General features: G+C 40.7%; 1 protein-coding gene across 1 annotated transcript in view; it reads right to left on the bottom strand.

Moving 5' to 3' along the window:
* Nucleotides 1–21,281, bottom strand: part of LOC149285883 (folliculin-interacting protein 1-like) — a 53,081-nt gene that overhangs the window by 21,252 nt on the left and 10,548 nt on the right. The window contains exons 3-9 of the mRNA XM_089494773.1: nucleotides 18,449–18,586; nucleotides 7,606–7,706; nucleotides 7,095–7,169; nucleotides 5,108–5,199; nucleotides 2,332–2,415; nucleotides 991–1,062; nucleotides 720–855 (exon numbers count right to left, since the gene is read on the bottom strand). Coding sequence (XP_089350899.1) covers nucleotides 720–855; nucleotides 991–1,062; nucleotides 2,332–2,415; nucleotides 5,108–5,199; nucleotides 7,095–7,169; nucleotides 7,606–7,706; nucleotides 18,449–18,586 — 698 coding nt within the window. The remainder of the gene's footprint in view (nucleotides 1–719; nucleotides 856–990; nucleotides 1,063–2,331; nucleotides 2,416–5,107; nucleotides 5,200–7,094; nucleotides 7,170–7,605; nucleotides 7,707–18,448; nucleotides 18,587–21,281) is intronic.

Raw genomic sequence — 21,281 nt, 5'->3', positions numbered from 1 at the left:
TTTGGCTGCACAACCCTAGGTGCTCAACACCTGGGTGAGTGTGGTCACCCTGCAACCAGGCCCTGTCTAACTCCACTACTGCACTGTGACTCCTGCACACAATCTTTGGGCACGCTGGGTCCTTTCAGTCATCTGTTTGGATCCAGTCCGTGACAGCTGTCTTGCTCGCACTTGACTCTATTATCTCCTTCATCCCACACAACAAGTCTCACCAAATCTTGTAATCTATTTATTCGTCACACAAGAAAATTATCCGACCGTGACCTACAGAGCCCTTACCAACGCTGCACCCCCTACATCTCCACCTACTTGTTTACATGCACCCATGACTGCCTTCATCAGTTCTCTCATGACTTGTGTCTTTCTTCTACCGTCATTGCCTCTTCCCAGTCCCATATACAAAATTTCACACATTCTGTACCCTTTCTCTGGAATTCCCTAGCCTGTAGCATTAGACTTTCTTCCGTGTACGTGAATTTAAAAACCCACCTTTTTCGACCTCTACAGATCATCCTTGATTCAATCATCTCACCTTTATCCAAACAGTCCTCTCCTACTTCACTTCTCAACCAATGACTACATTGTAAGCTCTTTTCTATATGTACCAGTATGTGTTAATGTGTGTTATTTAAAATTATTTGTGATTCCTACCATCAAGGTTCTCCTTTATTTGACCCATGTAATATATAAAATAAAAGCTACATGGACACAAATCTTACCATCTGGGAAAAACTCCGTTCTCCAAGCTTGTTGTCTGGCTACGACGCCAACGCCTTTGGTAGCTGCTGGCACAGCTGCTGTTGAGGGAAGAACTTGGTGAAGGGAACGGAGTGATAAGCAGGCTGCTCAATGAGGCTGTGGGCAAAGAAAGTTAAGTATGAGCCATGCATGTTACCAAACAACAAGGGTTCTTTTCCTAAACCTCCACATTGCCACTAACAGGAAAACTTTAGCGGGCCATAAAGCACCAATCTGATAAAGTGATCTCACCAGATCTCGCTATGCCACTGTCTCTGTCATCATTGATGCCCCGTCCTGGCATATCCATTGGGTTACTGTGAACTGAAACACAACAAAATATACCCATAAATATTAGATGTTATCACATTATGACATATTTTATGTTTAGAGATTGTTTACAAAACAATTAAAACCTTCATTAGCCCAGTGCATGCTAGATGTGGCACTCAATGGTTTAATAGTGTACTATTACTCAGAGATCTGGAGTCTACAGTGAACACAAATTAAAGTAGATTACTTAAGTGGCAAACAAAGATTTTAAGTGCAAATACTTCATGCAAACCATCACCAAAAGCTTTCCCTCAGCTGAACAAGAGCATAAGAATAGTGTCACTGACTTGGAAAGTCATGAGCACTCAATTAAAGGGAACATGGCTTCTTGTAATTACAACAGAAAAATATTGTCTGGCTTTAATCTCAATAACCCTATAGGAGTATGGTCCTATGACCCATTGGGTTAGCCACTGATGACTAAGGCACCCCACTAGTACTCAGTATGACAGTGTTCTCATGTAACAAGGGGGATGAAGAATTAAAAGCAATAATAGGTCTTGTTCAGCTGGGTTAAATTAACAGTCCATGTGCTTGTGTGTAAATCAAGAGTTCAAACTGTTCCAATTATGAAACCGTCATGCAATTGTTTCCCTTGTATTTACAAAAATTGGGCTCAGCTCTGGAAATAAGGTAAATGCCCCCCACCCCCAAACAAACAAGATTAAAGTTGTTCGCGCCACTAGGGGTCAAAGTTTCACCATCTCTGCTCCAACTTCTGTCCCATAAGTCCACTTGACAGCTGAGGCAAAAGTAGGAGTGGAGGTTGCACCAAGAATGAAATAATAACTGTATGGTTAGTTCACAGAAGCCATTGCTACATATACCTTAAAGATCAGATTATAAACATTATCTAGTAAAACTAAGAATGTAAAAATGTACAGGTTTCAAAATCTCTGTAGCATTTTGAGTAGACATTTGAACATAAGAAAGCCGAAAATGCCTGTAGAGACACAAGTTAAATACACATGACTTGTGGCTTAAGATTTGTGCAAGTTATTTTGTGTCAGTTGTTTTCCCTAACTTGTTCTTATGACTATAAAAAATCCTTTCTAAACATAATTTCATGTTATCGTATCTTGCCTTTTCCCAACCCCCTATCACAGACAAGTTTCAATGAGACTGAAGGAATTTCAAATTTTAGAACTATGGAATGCCAAGAAATGTCCCCCAGCTCCCCTTATTTCCACAGCGGAGCTCCTAGTTAACATGCATTTTGACACACGGACTACACTAAAGCGCACACGGCACGCAGCACACCTGCAAAGAAAGAGGCACTCCGGATCAGACGGAGCGGGCCTTGCTCAGAGAATGCCCGCCTGGGGCTGCAAAGCTGAGACAGACCTACACGTTGAGACGTACAATATACATGTAAAACAATAAAGTTAGCAGAGTTGCACATAGCCTGCAGGAGGGAAAAAGCATAGAAATAAGACAATTGCAGCAATTTAGCAAAATTTTCCCATTAATCTAGTTTGCTCTTAAAATGAGAACCCATTAACTGTACAAAAATGTTTTGAAATAACATTACTGTTCAGCAGACTAAGGGATGTCATATTCTTGAGCATGTGAACTGATGTGTGACAAACAGGAGATGAACAGCGCAAAAGAAAAGTGCCCCCTCCATGTTTTCAAGATACAGAAATGTTATATATATATATATATATACTGCTCAAAATAATAAAGGGAACACTTAAACAACACAACGTAACTCGAAGTCAATCACACATCTGTGAAATCACACTGTCCACTCAGGAAGCAACACTGATGGACAATCAATTTCACATGCTGTTGTGCAAATGGAACAGACAACAGGTGGAAATTATAGGCAATTAGAAAGACACCCCCAATAAAGGAGTGGTTCTGCAGGTGGTGGCCACAGACCACTTCTCAGTTCCTATGCTTCCTGGCTGATGTTTTGGTCACTTTTGAATGCTGGCGGTGCTTTCACTCTAGTGGTAGCATGAGACGGAGTCTACAACCCACACAAGTGGCTCAGGTAGTGCAGCTCATCCAGGATGGCACATCAATGCGAGCTGTGGCAAGAAGGTTTTCTGTGTCTGTCAGCGTAGTGTCCAGAGCATGGAGGCGCTACCAGGAGACAGGCCAGTACATCAGGAGACGTGGAGGAGGCCGTAGGAGGGCAACAACCCAGCAGCAGGACCGCTGCCTCCGCCTTTGTGCAAGGAGGAGCACTGCCAGAGCCCTGCAAAATGACCTCCAGCAGGCCACAAATGTGCATGTGTCCACTCAAACGGTCAGAAACAGACTCCATGAGGGTGGTATGAGGGCCCGACGTCCACAGGTGGAGGTAGCCTGACTGCCATTAGGTACCCGAAATGAGATCCTCAGACCCCTTGTGAGACCATATATGCTGGTGCGGTTGGCCCTGGGTTCCTCCTAATGCAAGACCTCATGTGGCTGGAGTGTGTCAGCAGTTCCTGCAAGAGGAATGCATTGATGCTATGGACTGGCCCGCCCGTTCCCCAGACCTGAATCTGATTGAGCACATCTGGGACATCATGTTTCGCTCCATCCACCAACGCCACATTGCACCACAGACTGTCCAGGAGTTGGCGGATGCTTTAGTCCAGGTCTGGGAGGACATCCCTCAGGAGACCATCCGCAACCTCATCAGGAGCATGCCCAGGCGTTGTAGGGAGGTTATACGGGCACGTGGAGGCCACACACACTACTGAGCCTCATTGTGACTTATTTTTTTTTTTTTAAGGACATTACATCAAAGTTGGATCAGCCTGTAGTGTGGTTTTCCATTTTGATTTTGAGTGTGACTCCATTTCCAGACCTCCATGGGTTGATAAATTTGATTTCCATTGAGAATTTTTGTGTGATTTTATTGTCAGCACATTCAACTATGTAAAGACGGAAGTATGTCATACGATTCGTTCATTCATTCAGATCATATATATAAATTGAAAAATATAAAACATTTTAACACAGTATGAGCAAAAATATTGAAACAATTCCTTTTTTACAAATAAAGGTCAATAAAACAAATTTAATTAAAATATTTTATGCCCTATAGGGAGACATAGTCACGATCTGATGGTTAAGTATACTGCTTAACTAATGTCACTAAACTGTAGCTGGCTGACTGACAGCTGATAGTTGTCAATATTCATAAAAAAGACAAACTTGTAATCTCTCACTGGTCCTGCCACGACGAATGCTTATTTTGGGTTGCATATGGTAGAGCAATTATGGTCCTTCTTTTAATCTAGATTACAAGTCTGCATGTAATCGCGAAAGCAGCCTGTTTTGGATTTTTTTGAATATTAGGGAGTTTTTGAGTTTTGTTAAACTGGGTGTTGGTGGGCTTATCTAATTTAGCAGCTGTATAATAAGCCAGAACTGGTATCTCCACAGTTAACTCACCATTAATGAAAGTAGAATTGGGTCCTACACCTGACAGTTAAGGAAAAAGATTTGTTTCTAAGGGCTAAAAGTGCATGTATTTCTAGGGGGACATTATACATTAGTTACAATTTTAGTAACAACAATTACATGCATTAAGGCTCGTACTCTTGGACATAAAAAAGAAAATTATGCATTTTGGCAATGATTTATATGGTTTGCCAATTTCGAATATGCTTTTATGTGAAAGAAAATCCCAGTCGGTATTAAATGTACAACAAGAGAGCTACTGGGCTACTGTAGTTTTTACTCATGTGACAAGGAAAAAGGAGAATTGAGTTGAATTCAGAAATATATAGCCAATTCTTGTAAACAAATAATTATAAAGCCGACAACACAAAATCCGAAACTCAGGAAAAATAGATAAAAATAAATAAATGGATATAGAAAAAAATCAATACCTGCACCGAAATAGTTAAGACTATAATTCTTAAAAAGACACACACATTACACTACGGGGACCAGAGACAAAACATTTGATTCAAAAGAATCAAAAATGTGGCCTCAGGGCATTTAGGCAGCATTTAGTCCCCAGACCAGTGTTACCATAGGCAGACATTCAATTTATTAAATCATAGACAATATCATGCAATCACTATACCTATGTTTCCAAAGAGTCCATTCATGATGGTGCTGTTGTCTGGCTTCGAGGTGTTGTTGTCATGATTAATGAACTCCAAGCTATCTTGCAGTCTGTAAAAGTCAAAAAGTTTAACAAAGTCTAATATAACAGTGTGTGCCAGTCTACGTAAAGACTCCCGAGACTTATAGGGCTGCAACTAACGATTATTTTCATATTCGATTAGTGGGCCAATAATTTTTTTGATTAATCAGATACAAAAAATAATGTCAATTTTTCGTTTATTTAAAATAATTTAGTGAACAAACTGGATGTTAAAAACAAACAGCAGAATAAAAAAAAACTTTGAGAAATATGCATTTCTTGTTATCATTTCCCCAACCTGCCCGCCCAGTTATGCCCATTTGAGCCCAGGCTTGCCATACTGCCTCACAGATATGCCACTCTGCCCCCTTGATATGCCACTCTGCACCACCCCTAGACTTACCCCCCGATGCGCGTAGACAAACCTCTGCTGCTGGCCGGCACTTCCCCTGGAGCTTCTATGACTGAGCACCAGAAAGTCATGTGACGCCGGTGCCCCATCATAGCCCCAGCGGAAGTGCCGGCAGTAGCGGAGGTTGTCTGCGCACATCGCACAGACGTCCACCGGCTGCCAGAGGGGAAGAACCAGGTCCCCTGCAGCGCATCCTCCTCCCTGGCAGCGGGCGAATGTTTCGCAACGCGTGCAGACAACCTCCACCGCCTTTGCTCTGAAAAAACCCTCATCTTATATTCGATAAAATCAATTCAGCTAATCGATAATGAAATTCGTTGTTAACGATTTTCATTATCGATTATCGACTTTTTTGATTAGTTGTTGCAGCCCTAGAGACTTTCAAATTAACTTGTCCTGTGATTAATTTGAATTGTACTTTTTTAGTTTATGTTTTTGCATAGTTTTTTCCAGTTTCACTCTATTAGGTATCTGTATGCGTTACAGCTCTGTAATCTTAGCTCAATCTACCAGACAAACATAATGACTCCTTATCACACTGCCTGTAGTAAACAATATAATGGTTGAGTTTCAATGACCCACCTGGACACTCTGACTAATAAAATCCTATGGAGGAACAGAGTACTTAGAACATAGAAAGAAACGGCAGATAAGAGCCATTCAGCCCATGCAGTCTGCCTAACATCTGAATACTTTCCTTAGTCCCTGGCCTTATCTTATATCTAGCTTAGCCTTATGCCTATCCCAAGCTTGCGTAAAAGCCTTCACTGTATTAACATCTACCAATTCTGCTGGAAGGCTATTCCATGCATCCATTACCCTTTTAAGTATTTAAGTGTTTCTATCATATCCCCCTGTCACATCTTTCTTCCATATATATATATATATATATATATATATATATATATATATATATATATATATATATATATATATATATATATATATATATAACCTTTAACCTTTCCTGGGTTTTTATCCTGTAATCCATGAACCATTTAGTAGCTCTCCTCTGAACTTTCTCCAAAGTGTCTACATCCTTCTGGAGATACGGTCTCCAGTACTGTACACAATACTCCAAGCGAGGTCTCACCAGTGATCTGTACAACGGCATGAGCACTTCCCACTGCTCTACTGCATTGTCCAACTACCTTTAAATCCTCAGAAATAATTACCCCTAAATCCTTTTCCTCACACGTTGAGGTGAGGAAGTGTTAACCATTATGACCTAGATGCATTACTTTGCATTTATCCACATTAGATGTCAGCTGCCACAGCTCTGACCATTTTTCCAGTTTACCTAAATCATTTTCCATTTGGTTTATCTCTCTACATAGGGTTTCCGTAAAGAATCTGCTAAGTAAAGAAATAGCTGCCATTATATTATGCAAAAACTAAAACTTAATACGTTTTAAAGATATTTAGAGTTCCCCTTTAAAAATAAGCAGATCTCCTCAATCCTAGGAAATGTAATCTGATTCACAGGGCATATAAAGACAACTTTATACTCACGTGTTAAGACTTCCATAGATACTGCTTCCAGTCCGTGCTGTAAATACTTTGCTAAGCATTAGCTGAGGAGGTGATCTAGATAAATACAAGGAATATGGGAAGGGTATTATGCTCCCTGTGATTTGTTCCTAAAAACATGTATATTCACACGTGTTTGCTTAATATACATTTAGATAATTCTATGATTGTAGAGACCTACACAGCGTTTAGTGTGGTCATGTTTATTGATTGCAAGAGTTTTAGTTTATAACTCATTATAACACTATTTGTTACATATATATTTTGGTCTGTCTCTCGAGCTACATAATTGCTTCTCTGTACTGAACATGTCTCCTGTCTCTTCACGCCCCTTACCAAGGCTGCTGGATTCAACTGAATTAAACAAAAGGGGAGGAAAAAACTACATAGGATACTCTTTCCACTAAGTCTTCTATTCAAGTAAATGCATTATTAATATATTGTAAATGTATGATATGGTAAAGTTACAGGTTGTGATTAGAATGTAGCTTACCGTATCTGGTGAATTTTAAGAGTTGACCCCTTGTAACTCATGGCCACAGATCCAAACATCATCTCTCCAAGCATGTTGGCATCAGAGGAGCATCGAGAACCCTGCTAAGTAAAATAATTTAAAGTTGAAAGACACCTGCAGGTTTCAAGTATATTGTCTATTTCATGATGCTTCAAATAAGTGTGCATAAATGTACAGCATACAGCTGGATGTAGTTTTCACAACATAAAGTACCGTATTGGCTCGAATATAGGCCGCACTTTTTCCCCCCACTTTATGTCCCGGCCTATATTCGGGGACTAGCGCCCGACGCCCGGGACATGGAGTCCCGGGCGCCGGGCAGGCAGCGGGGTTAGGATACAGATCCCCCGCAGCGGTGCAGGGGACCTACATCCTACTCTCTGATACTCTCAGACAAATGTACAAAAATAAAGTGAATGACGGCGCTTCTAATAGATATTTTGATACATAAAGTGAGTATAAATAGCTGCCAGCACTTAACACTTAACCACTACATGACAATAAAACAAACAAAAGAGAGTGCAGCGCTCCGTTTGTAATAACTCTATATTAATAGTGTTATGCAATACTTGAACATATCCGTCCTTACAAAATAACACCCATCGTGCATAATAAATAAAAAAAGAAAGAAAAAAAACAACAAAAAAAACCCCAAAAAACAGGTATACTTAGATTAAAATCACATGTGATGTCTTCTATGAGACTCTCAGCAGGTTCACATGAAAAAAAAAAGAAACATATAGATAATAGTAGAATATTGTTTATACAAGAGATATTAACCCTCCTATAAGATTGGTACTCACAATCTTTTGAGCAACCAAGTTTGCTCAAACTATAGGGCGTCTGTGTAGGAAGATCATAGGATCCAATAGTTTCTGGAAAACAGCAGCTTGTGGTGTTCCACTCAATATTGTTGTTCCTCAATGAGCATCAGCTCAAGATATACATGACCTTTAATGACCAATTCTATTTACAACAACGAGGAACGGCGATGGGCACTCGTTTTGCTCCCAGCTATGCCAATCTATTCATGGCATATTGGGGAGACGTTTGTCTATTCTTCCCATAGCTGGGGGCAAAATTTTATTGCCTATCGTCGTTATATAGATGATCTGGTTTTTATTTGGGATGGTATTTGGGATTGTATTCATTTTTGGAGCATCTTAATACTAATCAGTGGGGGATCAATTTAACCTCAGAACATAGCAAACAACAAATTTCATATCTGGATCTTTTAATATATATTGAACAATCAAAATTATGCACAAAAGCTTTCTTTAACCCCTTGATGACAATTGCCGGTCCGGGCATGTCACGGAAAAACATGTCGTTAACGACAAATGACGTGCCAGGTCCGTCATTTGTTAAAACGGGTAAAAAAAAAAAAAAATCGATCCGTGATCGATTTTTTTTTTTTTTTTTTTTTTTTTTTTTTTTACCCAAACAGCGTTGCTGTAATGCCTCGACCTCGAGGCATTCAGCAACGCCATGATCGGAATCAGGGGCCATTTCTGGCCCCTCCCCGGGGCGTCAACAACCGCCATACAATGTATGGCGGCGGACGCCCGTTTTAAAAGCGTTTAGGAGGCGATCAACGATCACCTCCTAAACTTAAATGGTGTCGCTGGAATGCCTCGATCAGGAGGCATCCAGCGACACCAAACACTTACCTCTGGGTGGGCTGTGACCGCTCCGGAGAGCGGTCGCAGCCGCAGCTGCCGGTGATCTTCGCCATCTGCAAGATGGCGGCGACCCGGGAAAAAAAATAATAAAGACGAAAAAGTTCGCTAGACGGTCTCCTGACCCTCTAGAGAACTCTGGCTCCACTTGCAGGTTGAATACAGGTACTGCATTCAACCATGCAAGTCAATAGAGCTCAGCTTTCTAATCACAGTGTGATTAGAAAAAAATTAAAAATAAAATAAAATAAATCATTAGAAAAAAAATAGTAAAAAACCAGTAAAATGTAAAAATAATTTCCCTCTGATGTCACTATCAGGGGAACCTTCAAGTTGAAAAAAAATCTTAAAAATGTTTTAAAAAAAAGGCAAAAAAAATTTAATATATATATCAAAAATATATTTTTCTGAGCAAGTCCTAAAATTAGCACATTAGCTTAACCCCTTAAGGACCGGGCTCATTTTTCATTTTTTACCCTGTGGGACCCAGGCTGTTTTAATACTTTTGTGGTGCTTGTGTTCAGCTGTAATTTTCTCCTCACCCATTTAGTGTACCCACATAAGTTATATATTGTTTTTTTCAGGACAAGATGGGCTTTCTTCAGATACCATTATTTTGATCATCTTATTTACTATAAAAAAAATAAAAAAAACATGGTGAAAAATTGAAAAAAAACACATTTTATGACTTTTATTTGAAAAATCTTTTACTCACCTAAAAAAGCAAGTAAACAAACTAGCTAAATAGATTCTACTACTTGTCCTGAGTTTAGAAATACCCAATGTTTTTATGTTTTTTTGCTGTTTTTTGTAAGTTATAGGGCAATAAGTACAAGCAGCGTTTTATGATTTCCAAATCTTTTTTAACAAATCTGGTCATTCTGCCTCCATCTCCTCTTTGGAACATCTTTGAAGCCGGTTAACTGAATTTAACCCATTCAAACCATATATTTTTGAAAACTAGACACCCCAGGGTATTCCAAATGCTGTTATTTTAACCCTTTCCATGCACCAATTATACAACTACACTTTGTCAAACTTTGTAATAGTAATTTTTTTCAATTTTTTTTTCACACAAATTGTACTTTAGTTATAGATATACAGGTCCTGGTATATGCCACTGTCAAACAACACCCCAATGTGTGTTCAGGAACATCTCCTGAGTGCAGTGATACCCAACATGCATGGATTTGTCGTGTTGTTTGAGATTTAAAATGCCACATTTGGGAAGTGCGCTTTTTTTGTCCATTTTGGAAAGTCTGTACCTATGCCCTATCTTTGAGCTCAGCCACTCCAATTTACCCCATCAGCCATTTTTTTTTATATTAGACACCCCTTGGGTATTTGAAGTGCTTTTATTTTAACTCTTTGTTGAGATTTTTTAGAAATTTTAGCACTTGCTCAAAATAATAAACTTTATTTTTTATTTTATTTTTTTAATACTTTTTTTTTTATATTTTTTTTTTACACATTTTGCTGGATGGTTCATCTAGTGACATCACTGCATAATTATTTTTAAATGTTAGCACTTAATATTTTCCATTTTTTTTTTTTTTTTTTATATTTTACTAATCACATTGTGATTAGAAAGCTGGGCTCCATTGACTTGCATGGTTGAATGCAGTACCTGTATTCAACCTGCAAGTGGAGCCAGAGTTCTCTAGACCATCTAGCGAACTTTAAAAACTTGTTCGTTTCTTTTACAGGGCGGCCGCCATCTTGTTGATGGCGAAGAACACCGGCAGCTGCGGCCGCTCTCCGGAGCGGTCACAGCCCACCCAGAGGTAAGTGTTTGGTGTCGCTGGATGCCTCCTGATCGAGGCATTCCAGCGACACCATTTAAGTTGATCATCTCCTAAACGCTTTTAAAACGGGCGTCCGCCGCCATACAATGTATGGCGGCTGTTGACGCCTCGGGGAGGCTGATCTCGGCGTTACTGAATGCCTCGACATCGAGGCATTACAGTAACGCCGTTTAAGCGAAGAAAGTGATCGTTGATCACTTTCTAAGCTTATTTTACTTTTTGACGGTTCAGGACCGTCAAAGGTCATTTAGTGACCTTCATGTCATGACGGTCCTGAACCGGCAAAGGTCGCGAAGGGGTTAAAACAATTCTCGCATAGAAAGAGTTAAAATACTGGCATATTAAATGCCCATGGGTCTACTTTTAAAAAATGTATGATTTGATGGGGTAAATTGAATTGGCCGGATTCAACAATGTCCCAAATAACACGGGGGGAAGAATGGCCACACATCTAATTTCCAATTAGAAAAATGCACACGTACCAAATGTGGCCTTTTAGTTCCCCCCAAAAATGACAAACCCATGCATGTGGGGTATCACTGTACTCAGGAGATGTTGCTGAACACATATTGGGGTGTCGTGTGACAGCGGCATATACCAGGAGCTGTAAATTCATACATAAAGTAGGTGTGTGTGGGAAAAATACACACACAAAAATACTACTGCAAACTTTGAAAAAATGCTGGTGGCAAAGTGTGTGCATGCAAAGAGTTAAAATACCAGCATTTAAAATACCCTGGGGTGTCTAGTTTTCAAAAATATATGGCTTTATTGGGCATACTGAAACAGCCCGGCTCAAAGATGTACCAAATAGGGCATGGGCAGTGGATCCCCAAATGCCGAAGTTCAACATTGAAAATGCGCATGCCCCAAATGTGGCCCTTTTGCCCCCAAACAGCTAGGCAATATCGTTCATGTGGGGTATCACCGCGCTCAGGAGATGTTGCTGAACACATATTGGGGTGTTTTGTGATAGTGACATATACGAGAACTTTTTAATTCATACCTGAAGTAAAATGTGTGTGACAAAACAAATGCAAAAAAATGACTACCACAAAGTTTGACAAAGACTGGTGGTAGATATGGTGTATGGAGAGAAGTAAAATACTAGCATTTGAAATACCCTGGGGTGTCTAGTTTTCAAAAATATATGGCTTTATTGGGCATACTGAAATGGCCCGGCTCAAAGATGTGCCAAATAGGGCATGGGCAGTGGATCCCCCAAATGCCAAAGTTCAACATTGAAAATGCGCATGCCCCAAATGTGGCCCTTTTGCCCCCAAACACCCAGGCAAAATCATTCATGTGAGGAATCGCTGTACTCAGGAGATGTTGCTAAACACATATTGGGGTGTTTTATGATAGTGACATATACCAGAACCTGTTTATTCATACCTAAAGTAAAGTGTGTGAAAAAACAAATGCAAAAAAAATGACTACCATAAAGTTTGACAAAGGCTGATGGTAGAATTAGTGCTTGGAAAGGGTTAAAATACTAGCACTTGGAATACCCTGGGCTGTCTAGTTTTCAAAAATATATGACTTGATGGGGTAAATTGCATTGGCCGGCTTCAAAGATACCCAAAATGGCACATGGGGGGAAGAATTACCAGATTTGGAAAAAATGGCTTTGAAATAGCAAAACGCTACATGTACTTTTTGCCCCATAATGTGTAGAAAAAAGCAAAAAAACATTGGGTATTTCTAAACTCAGGACAAATAGTAGAATCTATTTAGCAGGTTTTTTCATTACCTTTTATAGATGAGTAAAAGAGTTTTCAACTAAAAGTTAGAAACAGTCATTTTTTTCTAAATTTTTCACCATATTTTATACTTTTTTTAATAGTAAATAATATGATATAATCAAAACAATGTCATCTAAAGAAAGCCCTTCTTGTCCTGAAAAAAAAACAATATCTAATGTGTGTGGGTTCAGTAAACGGGAAAGAAGAAAATTACAACTAAACACGAGCAGCGCAGAAATGTTAAAACGGCCATTGTCACGAAGGGTACAAAAAGTAAAATCAGCCTTTGTCACGAAGGGGTTAAATTAGTGGACACAAACAGTTATATCCTCTCTAATAGTGGACACTATAGTCCATGGCTGAATAACATCCCTAAGAGACAGTTCATGCGCATAAAACGTAACAAATTAATAAGGTTAACTATGAATTTATACAAAAAGGTTATCCAGAATCAATATTACAAAAAGCGATGAGGGAGACCGAGATGGTAGAACGGACACATTTATTAACATCCAAAAAAAGGGACGTTCAAGATAATATGATACCTTTAATTTTCAATTATGATAAATGCCATCACGAGTTAAAAAAAAATTGTTAAACGTCATTGGTCTATACTTTTAAAGGATGATGACCTGAAACAAATCCTCCCTGAAACCCCTAAAGTGATTTATAGGGGGGCTCCAAATTTGAGTTTAAGTTTAACTTCTAGTTTTATTAAATCTCAACATAAGGATAATGGATTTATACATAATACAGGGTTTTATAAATGTGGACAATGCACCTCATGTCAAGGAACAAACTGTATGAACAGGTCAGCAATTAAAGTGTTCAAGAGCTATAGAACAGGCAAACAATATAACATAAAAAATGTAATAACATGCCATACTAAAAATGTTATTTATCTATTGGAATGCCCATGTGGACTCCAATATGTTGGAAGAACGGTGAGACCACTTCATAAAAGAATCGATGAACATGTCAGAGCAATAAGGGGAGCTCAAACAAAGCTGTACCTCTACACTTTAAAGAATGTCACAACAGCGACCCTAAGCACCTTAAATATATAGGTATACAGGTAGTCCAGAGAAATTGGAGAGGAGGAAATTTTATTAAAAAGGTTGGTCAGATTGAGATGAAGTGGGTCTATGTATTGAAAACACTACATCCTATGGGATTGAATCAGGATTTTGATCTATTTAATTTTTTAGACTAATTATTCCCTCATAAAATATGAAACTAATTTATTATTAATATATGTATATGTGATTTTAGATATATATTTCTCATATATGTTTTTATATGTTTTAAATTATGTAATGTATATCTATTTATATTGGTATTTATACATGATCTTTATAAATATTCTACTAATATGTGAGAAACACTACATGCCCCATATGGATGGGTTTGATAGGTCTCTGAGCCAATTTCTAACTTATTATGATTAAAATGTTTTATAGTTAAGTGTGTTTTTAATTCATTCTCTCTGTGCAATATGGACATTGTTATAGATATTTTTATGGACACTTAAATATGAGTGCTGAATATGGACAAACTTTTATACATAATGCATTCTAATATTATTGGATTTAAACATCAGCTGCACATAAAGGGACTCCACCTGGCAGATCTAATACAGCAGAGCATATAAGGATAATGAAGAGGAGGGACTGGTATGCATCTGAGGAAGCCTGATTGGGTGAAACGCGTTATGCAAATTGGCAACACGCCCACCTGGAAGTAGCACAAACTACACAGGCAAAGCATGGAACTTTGTTTGCTTGTTGCAAGCATATCGTTTTTTAGAATTTTACTACTAATAAATTGCTATTTTTACTTTCAAATTCTCCTCTTCATTTTGACCTCCTGTATATCTTGAGCTGATGCTCATTGAGGAACAACAACATTGAGTGGAACACCACAAGCTGCTGTTTTCCAGAAACTATTGGATCCTATGATATTCCTACACAGACGCCCTATAGTTTGAGCAAACTTGGTTGCTCAAAAGATTGTGAGTACCAATCTTATAGGAGGGTTAATATCTCTTGTATAAACAATATTATTATACTAATATCTATGTTTCTTTTATTTTTCATGTGAACCTGCTGAGAGTCTCATAGAAGACATCACATGTGATTTGAATCTAAGTATACCTGTTTTTTTTGTTTTTGGGGTTTTTTTTGTTTTTTTTTTTATTTATTTATTATGCACGATGGGTGTTATTTTGTAAGGACGGATATGTTCAAGTATTGCATAACACTATTAATATAGAGTTATTACAAACGGAGCGCTGCACTCTATCTTTTGTTTGATACTCTCAGACAGCCTCCCCTGCCAGCACTTTCCACGGGAGGTTTTCTAAGCGCATCGTGCGGACGATAACCGGCTGCGGAGGTTGTTTACCCGCATCGCCGCAGCCGGTGACCGTCCGCACGATGCGTTTTACCTCTGCCCCCAAGACTTACCAGAGCAGACTCTCTGGTGTCTTGCGGGGCCGCCGGGGGACATCTACGCAATACGCGCATACAACTTCCGGTGCTGGCACATCCGCTGAGTGGCAGCATATCTCGGGGAGTGGGGGCAGTGGCAGCATATCTCGGGGGGGGGAGGAGGACAGTGGCCGCATATCTCGGGGGGGGGAGAGGCAGCATATCTCGGGGGAGGGAGACAGAGTGGCAGCATGTTTTTTTGGTGCTTTTTTTTTTTAAAGAAAAAAATTTTCTTTAAAAAAGCACCAAACTTTTAGGGTGCGGCCTATATACGGGCGCGGCCTATATCCGAGCCAATACGGTAATTAGAAAACGTAACTTCTAAAAAAGTTGGTTAAGCAACACTCCACAAGTTATCACAATGTAATTTCTAATTTTATGAACCAGGGGTAATATGAAACACAGTATACAGGAGGTAGCCATTAGTTTTTTTCTGCATTTTCTGGTTGGTGTCCTTACAGTTCAGTTTTTCTTTGATTCTTTTTTGCATCTAACAGTTCAAGACTATTCCAACTTCTCAATTTAATTTGTAATTTAAAGAAAGCATCAAGTAAAAAAAAAATGCATAGATCATCATCAAAAGGATATCAAGACTGTAAACTTGCGAGCAGGGCTCTCTCCACCTAATGTATCCGTTTGTCAATTCTCATCTTGAATATGTATTGTATTAAGCGCTGCGTAAATTGTTGGCGCTATATAAATAAAAGACAATAATATAGGGCTGCAACAACTAATCGATAAAGTTGAATCGATTTTTATCGATTATAAAATGAGGGTTTTTCAGAGCAAACGCTCTGAAAAATACCCCTCATTATATAATCCGTTTCAGTGACTCACAGCAGCAGCTCCTACTTTCCAGTCCCTCCCTGTAATCACTGTGACAACTGGCCCCGCCCCCTTCCTTCTCCCAGAAGGCCAGAACCACATGGCTGTGACACTCATCTAACTGTAAGTATAAAATTAATATTTGGGCTGCTGAAAGTTAGGGGAGGTGGGGGTTAATTTAGGGGCAGTTATGGTTAATGGGGTGTTCAGGGGCAGCTATGGTTAATGGGGTGTTTAGGGGCAGCTATGGTTAATGGGGTATTTAGGGTTAATTTAGGGGCAGTTATGGTTAATGGGGTGTTTAGGGTTAATATAGGAGCAGCTGTGGTTAATGGGGTGTTTGGGGTTAATTTGAGGCAGTTGTTAATGGGGTGTTTAGGGTTAATTTAGGGGCTGTTGTGGTTGATGGGGGTCTTTAGGGTTAATTTAGGGGATGCTGTGGTTAATGGGGTGTTTAGGGTTAATTTAGGGTAGTTGTGTTTGATGGGGTATTTAGAGTTAATTTAGGTGTAGTTATGGCTAATGGGGTGATTAGTGTTAATTTAATGATGAGGACTGAGGGTTAATTTAATTAATTTAATAAAGTTAACTTAAGGTGCAGTTAGAGGTAAAGGGGGGCAAACTAAGGGCAATCTAAATCCTGGGGGCAGTGAAGATTAACCCAGTACTTATTCATAAAAGTATGGTGTCAGTGTGCTGTGAACAGGTCTGTGACTCTGAGGGGACTATGAGATATCTGGGGGGTATAAGGCATATCTGGGGAGGATGGTGTGACATATCTGGGGGTAGGGGTATAAGGCATATACGGTATATAAGGCATATGTGGGGAGGGCAGCGTGGCATGTCTGGGGAGGATGGAGTGGTGTATCAGGGGGTATAAGGCATAGTGGCATGTGTGGGAGGCAGCGTGGAGTGGCATGTGTGGGAGGCAGCGTGGAGTGGCATGTGTGGGAGGCAGCGTGGCATGTGTGGGAGGCAGCGTGGCATGTGTGGGAGGCAGCGTGGCATGTGTGGGAGGCAGCGTGGCATGTGTGGGAGGCAGCGTGGCATGTGTGGGAGGCAGCGTGGCATGTGTGGGAGGCAGCGTGGCATGTGTGGGAGGCAGCGTGGCATGTGTGGGAGGCAGCGTGGCATGTCTGGGCTCAAATGTGCATAAATTGGTGGGGCTGGTTGGGAAATAAAGACAAGAAATGCATTTTATCAGTTGCTGATGCAGTCTAACTAGCTTGTGTCTTGTTGCTGTGCTCAGTCTTGCCATGGTGGATGACTTTTGTCATTAAGTATTTTATTATATAAGCATAATAAAGCATTCCTCTGGGCTAATTCTGAATTCTTAAGAAGAAAATTACACAGTAAATGAGAAGGCAGTTAAAATACCTATGTAACAGTTTGTTGTGGTATGTGGTAGGTCACTGCTAAGCCGTGGTTTAGTTAAAATATAAACTTTTGATGAGGATTGTCTGCTTTTCGAGTACCTTTATGACTTTATTTTGCATATCCACATCCATACATAACTTTTTATAAGAATTCTGGGCAGAAGGGCAAAGTGACAGTAAATGGTATTGCCTGTATCCACAGTAAGCAACCCCTTTAAATGAATTAAAGTCCACATGTACCATAATTACTAAACCACAAGTACCGGTATCAATGACAATTCTAAATTGCTCTGCTGGTTTATATCGATCACTATGGATGTGTAGTCTACTAAACATGTCTGTATGGCTCCTTCTACATAAATGTGTCTGCCTGTACCAGTTCTGAGTCCTGTTTTGTTTTAATCATGTTTTCAGAACATCGCTTTGTCATATCATTTAGAGCAGATATCTGCTAATAGTACTATGCACACTTTTTAAGAGGGAAAAGAAAAAAGGAACCTTTATAATTATATAATGTATAAGATAAATCACTTTAAAATATTAAGTTTGCTAGCGATTCTTCAATAATCTGTAGCATAATAAAGAAATAAAATTCTGGTTTACTTGGTATGTTTGCTGGAGCCAAGGCCTATATACTATTTATGTTTCTTTGAGAGCAAGAAAACTTAACTCAATCCAAGCGAGGAGATCCCAGTACAACACTTAGTGGAATTTTAGAATCACATGTACTTGCTCTTTTTTGCTGATGGGAAGGAGGAAACATATGACAAAATGCAAGGTTCATGACAAATCTGGTAACTAGACAAGAGACAGCCCAAGGGCACAAAAGAAGGAAGGTCACTGAGGATTTCAAATTAAAAATGTTACATATACATACACTGATAGAAGGAAAACGTAAAGCACCTGGAGTTTTGAACATTGCTCTTTCGTGTCGGAAGCCAGACAATTTGATGAGCTGTCCAGAGAAGTGGAGCTGTCCCCTCCTGGTCTAAGCTGACAGCATTTTCCGAACACCCTAACCGGGGCATCACTTACAAGTTTCTGCAGATACAAAAAAAAATCTGGATTAAATTTATCGGTTTAGTTTAAAAAATAAACATATTAAAAATGTTAAATCATTAAAAAAAAATAAAAAAATTCTCTGGCAACAACTCTTGTGCCTGAAAGCAAAATTTTACATGACTAAACAATTATTTCAGTAAAAGGTTCAGACACTTGACAGAATAATATTTTTATTGGTGCATTTAGTATTCATATATGAGGGACGTTCGAAAAATTTTCCACGCTTTTAAATTTTCATTGGAAATGGTGAAGGCGGGAAGAGTAGCAATTGGTTGTGTCTTACTGTGTTATGTGACTAGTTCTGTCTGGCAAGCAGGCTGCCCTTGCAGTTTAATATAAGAGTTTTCACCCTGGGGTGAAGATGGCTGCAAAACTTATAAGTTGCACCAAAGAGGAACAGAGTTCTGTCATACACTTTTTTTGGGTGAGAGAAGTGCTGGGAAAACAGAAAAATAAAAGTTGAAGAAGTTGCAGCAAAGCTGGATGTGAGTGTTGGATCTGCCTATGCCCTGATTCATGAGAGCCTTAAGTTCAGTAAAGTGTGTGCCAGGTGAGTGCCTAAGCAGCTAACAGCGCAAGCGGATAGACGTTTATTCCCAACACATGGCCCGTTATCGTGAAGAAGGTGATGATTTTCTGCAGAACATATCCACTGGTGATGAAATGTGGGTTCACCATTACAAGCCCTAAAGCATGCCGCAGAGTATGCAGTGGAAGCATCCATCATCTCCTGTAGCAAAGAAATTCAAGACGCAACCACTGACAGGAATGTTGATGTTGACCATTGTGACGAGACCGACCTGTACCCCGACTGGGTACTCCCGCCAAACGTTGCTTCCTCTTGCCGGGACACCGATAATTAACCCCTTCAGCGCCAGGCAGAACCAGCGGTGTAGATAGAAGGGTGGGCTTCGCTGCACCGGAGCTACCTTGGCGCTGTGGCTAGCCGAAGCTTAGCTACACAGCGTGGTTATTGTCCTGAAAAGGACAATACAGGATCATATCAGCCCACCCCAAGCATCAGGCAACACTCATGTTGAGGTGAAAACAGGAACTCCCTTTATTTGGGAACACAGGGGTATTTAAACAGTACAAGGGATTGAGTTACGTCCAATAGACACACAAGGGAATTGCGTCCAATAGACACAAGGGAATTGCATCCAATAGACACAAGGGAATTACATCCTGCCCTCCTTTGCATATGACTGAGTATTAGCACTCAGCCCAGTAGGGGGTCTCTACTGTAGTCTGTGTAAGGAGGGAGGGGGCAGGACATGTGGTACCTGGACAGGGTAGCAAACAAGGGGAACAAAAGCACACACCATAATTACAACATATACCGGGAAATGCAGGTATCACAAACAAGAACTATCACAGACGGTACCGATTCACCCGGGGCCGTCACATCTCCCCCCCCGACCCATAGTCCAGCAGACCCGGCTAGACCCTTAACGGGTCGGCTTGGGGCTGTCCGGGAAAGATAGGTGGGCATTAGGTCGTCTCTGCTCCCAGTCTTTGGAGTGTGGCTGTCCGGGGAAGTTAGGTGGGCACGAGATCGGTTTGCCGTGAGAGTCCATCAGCGTTCCCGTTTTGTTTGCCTGGACGATACTGAACCGTGAAGTTGTAGGGTTGTAGGGCTAGGCTCCATTGCAGCAGGCGCCCATTGTCCCCGGAGACACGGTTCAGCCAAATGAGGGGATTGTGGTCGGTAAGCACTGTAAAAGATTGCCCGTACAGGTAGGGTTGGAGTTTCTTTAGAGCCCACACCAGCGCTAGGCACTCTTTTTCCACGGCGGCGTACCCAACTTCCCTGGGTAGCAGCTTTCGGCTGATGTAGGCTACGGGGTGCTCACTGCCGTCAGTTCCTACTTGGCTTAGAACTGCTCCCAGCCCGAATGTGGAGGCATCTGTGTGGACAGAAAAACGCTTGGACGGGTCAGGCGCGGCTAGTACTGGGGCGGAGGTCAAGGCACTCTTTAACTGCTGGAAGGCGGCTTCGCACTCTGGAGACCACAGGACCTGTCGGGGTAACTTTTTTTTGGTTAGGTCCGTCAGGGGTTTGGCAATGGCGCTGTAGTTGGGGACGAACCGTCGGTAGTAACCCGCTGTACCCAAAAAGGCTAAGACCTGTGTCTTGGTTGTAGGGGTGGGCCAGTTAGCCACTGCCTCTATCTTCGCAGGTTCAGGTCGTTGTCGCCCGCTGCCCACCCGGTGGCCTAGATAAGATACCTCGGAAACCCCTATCGTACACTTGTCTGGTTTCAAGGTGAGACCCGCAGACCTGATGCGATCTAATACAACTCCCAGGTGAACGAGGTGTTCGTCCCAGTTGTCGCTATATATCGCGATGTCGTCCAGGTATGCACAAGCAAAGTCCTGGAGGCCATCAAGTAGCCGGTCAATCATCCGTTGGAAAGTCGCCGGGGCGTTCTTCATCCCAAACGGCATAACCTTAAACTGGTATAAACCGAAAGGGGTGATGAAGGCCGACTTCGGAATGGCTTCTGGGGCCAGGGGGATCTGCCAGTAACCCTTACACAGGTCTAGAGTAGTGAGAAAATTTCCCCTAGCAATGCGGTCCAAGAGTTCGTCTACTCGGGGCATGGGGTAAGCGTCGGTTGTAGTCCGGTCGTTTAACTTACGGTAGTCCACGCAGAAGCGGGTCGTGCCGTCT

This window comes from Sceloporus occidentalis, unplaced genomic scaffold (genome assembly GCF_023333645.1).
Source record: "Sceloporus occidentalis isolate IW3139 unplaced genomic scaffold, rSceOcc1.0.p SCAF_75, whole genome shotgun sequence".
In the NCBI taxonomy this organism is placed as follows: Eukaryota; Metazoa; Chordata; class Lepidosauria; order Squamata; family Phrynosomatidae; genus Sceloporus; species Sceloporus occidentalis.
The sequence above is the reverse complement of the archived record's forward strand: the minus strand, read 5'-3'. Positions and strand labels throughout refer to the sequence as shown.